Source organism: Camellia sinensis, chromosome 8 (genome assembly GCF_055761805.1).
Source record: "Camellia sinensis isolate YWXY chromosome 8, ASM5576180v1, whole genome shotgun sequence".
NCBI classification, from domain to species: domain Eukaryota; kingdom Viridiplantae; phylum Streptophyta; class Magnoliopsida; order Ericales; family Theaceae; genus Camellia; species Camellia sinensis.
The window spans coordinates 153,528,008-153,531,244 of NC_138968.1; the positions used below are offsets into that span (position 1 = coordinate 153,528,008).

At 45.3% G+C, this 3,237-nt stretch overlaps 1 protein-coding gene across 1 annotated transcript; it reads right to left on the bottom strand.

Annotated features, from left to right (window-relative positions):
- Nucleotides 1-1,995: 1,995 nt before the first annotated feature.
- LOC145796717 (uncharacterized) lies at nt 1,996-3,237 on the bottom strand. The gene is made up of 2 exons (XM_082881883.1): nt 3,092-3,237; nt 1,996-3,011 (listed from the first exon to the last, which is right to left on the bottom strand). Exons 1-2 carry the CDS (start codon nt 3,161-3,163, stop codon nt 2,274-2,276), a joined length of 810 nt encoding a protein of 269 aa, XP_082738009.1. The 5' UTR covers nt 3,164-3,237; the 3' UTR covers nt 1,996-2,273.

Here is a 3,237-nt window from a genome sequence, read left to right on the forward strand (position 1 = left end):
AGAGAAAAAAGAAGCCAACAGAATAAGGGCGAAATCGCAGCGGTTTTGGCTATCCCCATCTTTGGCATTATATAAGAAGTCGTTCTCTGGGCCTTACCTCAAGTGCGTTCATCCCAGCAAAGTAGAAGCATTCCTATTCGAAATACATGAAGGGGTATGTGGAAGTCATCAAGGGGGAAGGTCGCTCGCTTACAGGGCTATTTCACAAGGATATTGGTGGCCATATATGCAAGCAGACTCAGAGAAATATGTGAAGAAGTGTGAAAAATGCCAGAAATTCGGGCACCAAATACATCAACCAGCAAGAGAACTCCTACCTTTAACTAGCCCATGGCCTTTCGCAATGTGGGGCTTAGACATAGTAGGACCACTTCCAACGGCACCCGGGGGCAGAAAATTCTTTCTCGCAGCAACAGACTACTTCACAAATGGGTGGAAGCAGAAGCATTGGCATCAATCAAAGAAAAAGATGTGAAGAAGTTTGTTTGGCAAAATATTATCACTCGGTTTGGCATACCAAAAGCATTGATCTCAGACAATGGAACTCAGTTCGACGGCAGAATCTTCAGAAGCTTTTGTGAAGAATACAAGATAGAGTTCTACAATTCCACACCGGCGTATCCTCAAGCAAATGGGCAGGCTGAAGCATCAAATAAAGTCGTCTTGGATGGACTAAAGAAAAGGCTAGAGAAAGCAAAAGGCAAGTGGGCGGATGAACTTCCTCATGTTCTATGGGCTTACCGCACCACACCTCGGCGATCAACTGGAGAAACACCATTTTCCTTAGCCTATGGCATGGAAGCAGTGATCCCACTAGAAGTTGGCCTCCCTACAATTCGAAGCGAAAATTTTGATCCAGACTTAAATGGAGAAGCCATAGCCTTAGAACTCAACCTTGCAGAAGAAAGAAGAGAAAGAGCGTTGGTCCACATCGCCTCATACCAACGAGAGTTAATCAAAAAATACAGCAAAAAGGTTCATCCAAGACAATTCAAAATTGGCGATTGGGTATTGCGCAAAGTAATGAGAAACACCTTGGTCCCAGGAGATGGCAAGTTAGGCCCAAATTGGGAAGGTCCTTATAAGGTGGTTGGGTTAGCCGGCAAAGGGGCATACCACCTAGAAGACAAGGATGGCAAGGCAATCCCTAGGCCATGGAATACGGCCAATCTCAAGATATTTTACTTTTAGCTTTTCTCTTTCGAACATTATGTAATTTTCTCTTCCTTCAATAAAATGAGATTCTTTTTAGCACAGATTATTCTTTGTAAAAGTTAGCTTTCAAGACTAAGTATATTACAAGCATTCCATTCTAAGTTAGCCAGAAAAACAAACTTAGAGGTTGGCTGGATTAAACCAACACCCTTCCTAAGCCCAGGATAAGGATCCAGGCTGCAGGACATTTGGTCGGAATAACCAAATACTAGAAGTTAGCTGGAAAAACTAACTTCAATAGTTGGCTGGAATAAACCAACACTTGTTACTCTTCAGCCGAAGTAAGTGCAAGGCTGAAGAGTGGTTGGCTGGAATAAACCAACTCTTGTTACTCTTCAGCCGAAGTAAGTGTGAGGCTGAAGAGTGGTTGGCTGGAATAAACCAACACTTGTTACTCTTCAGCCGAAGAAAGTGCAAGGCTGAAGAGTGGTTGGCTGGAATAAACCAACTCTTGTTACTCTTCAGCCGAAGTAAGTGTGAGGCTGAAGAGTGGTTGGCTGGAATAAACCAACTCTTGTTACTCTTCAGCCGAAGTAAGTGTGAGGCTGATGAGTGGTTGGCTGGAATAAACCAACACTTTGTACTCCTTAGCCGAAGTAAGTGCATGACTAAGGAGTGGTTGGTTGGAAAAAACCAACTCTTGTTACTCTTCAGCCGAAGTAAGTGTGAGGCTGAAGAGTGGTTGGCTGGAATAAACCAACACTTTGTACTCCTTAGCCGAAGTAAGTGCATGACTAAGGAGTGGTTGGCTGGAAAAAACCAACTCTTGTTACTCTTCAGCCGAAGTAAGTGTGAGGCTGAAGAGTGGTTGGCTGGATTAAACCAACACTTTGTACTCCTCAGCCGAAGTAATTATATCGGCTAAAGAGTGGTTGGCTGGTAAGTATAGTTTAACCAACCAAAAACCGAAATAAACACTTGGAGTAATAGAAGACATTACAAATGCAAGCATACACACAATAACCGGAATAAGAGAAGTAAAATTTTCATTGCAAGAGAAGTCATTACAAGGGGGCTTAGTTCGGTTACAAAGAAAAAAAAGAGAGGGGAATACAAAGTCAAGCGAAAAGATCTTCAATCTCGGCATCAAAGGCAGCATCAGTGACAACTGGAAGACCGGTCTCTGGTGGCAGCACTCCCTCAGTAACAATAGTGGCATCGACCGGAGCCACAGTTTCATCTGGCTGGTCAAAAGTCAGATCTTCCACTCTGGACTCCGGCCGATCTATCTGATCCACGTTTTCAACCGGAGTACCCTCAGAAGCAGAGTCCTCGCCAGTATCGGAACCTTCAAGGAATTGCTGCTGCATGGCATCCGCATACCCCGCAAGGGACTTCGGTATAAAGTACTCTGGAGGGTTGAAGACCTCGGTCTGTTGATCATGACCGAGCTTCTCCACAGCCGCCCTCCAGCCGCACTTGAAGAAAAGCTCCTTGGCGGCATCGCATTGCTTGACGTAGGCCTCCTCTGCCTCCTTGAAACCTCGCTTGTACCCCCCCTTGTCGACCGCCTCCATGTTCTTTTTCAGTTCGCTTATTTCGGCGTCCTTTCTCCTCTCAAGCTTCAACAACTCCCGCAAATACTTGTCCTTCATAACGATGGCAGCTTTCTGCTTCTCCGCTTCCGCCGAATTAACTAGATCGGCAAGACGGCCGTTCTCCGCTTCTAGCTCGGCCATTCTCTTTTCGGCTTGTAGTAGTTCGGCCGACTTTGCTTCGGCTTCCGCCATTGCCTGCCTTGTGGTTTTGCGGAGTTCTTGGACTTTCCTATAAGTGACATTGTTCTTTTGCAAGGCCTGGCAAAACAAAAATCTCATATCAGCCGAAGTAAAAGTTGGAAAAATTTAGACGGGAAAAAACAGACAGAGCTACTTACCAAGATCATGGACTTGGAAGCAGACCGAATTGATTTCATTTCGGTGTTCAGCTGCTTCAAGTGGTGCTCCATGTCCTTGGGGAGGCACACACTTTTGGCCAGGTTAAAGGCCAGTTGGTGGTCTTTTTCAGCCACGACCGAATCAG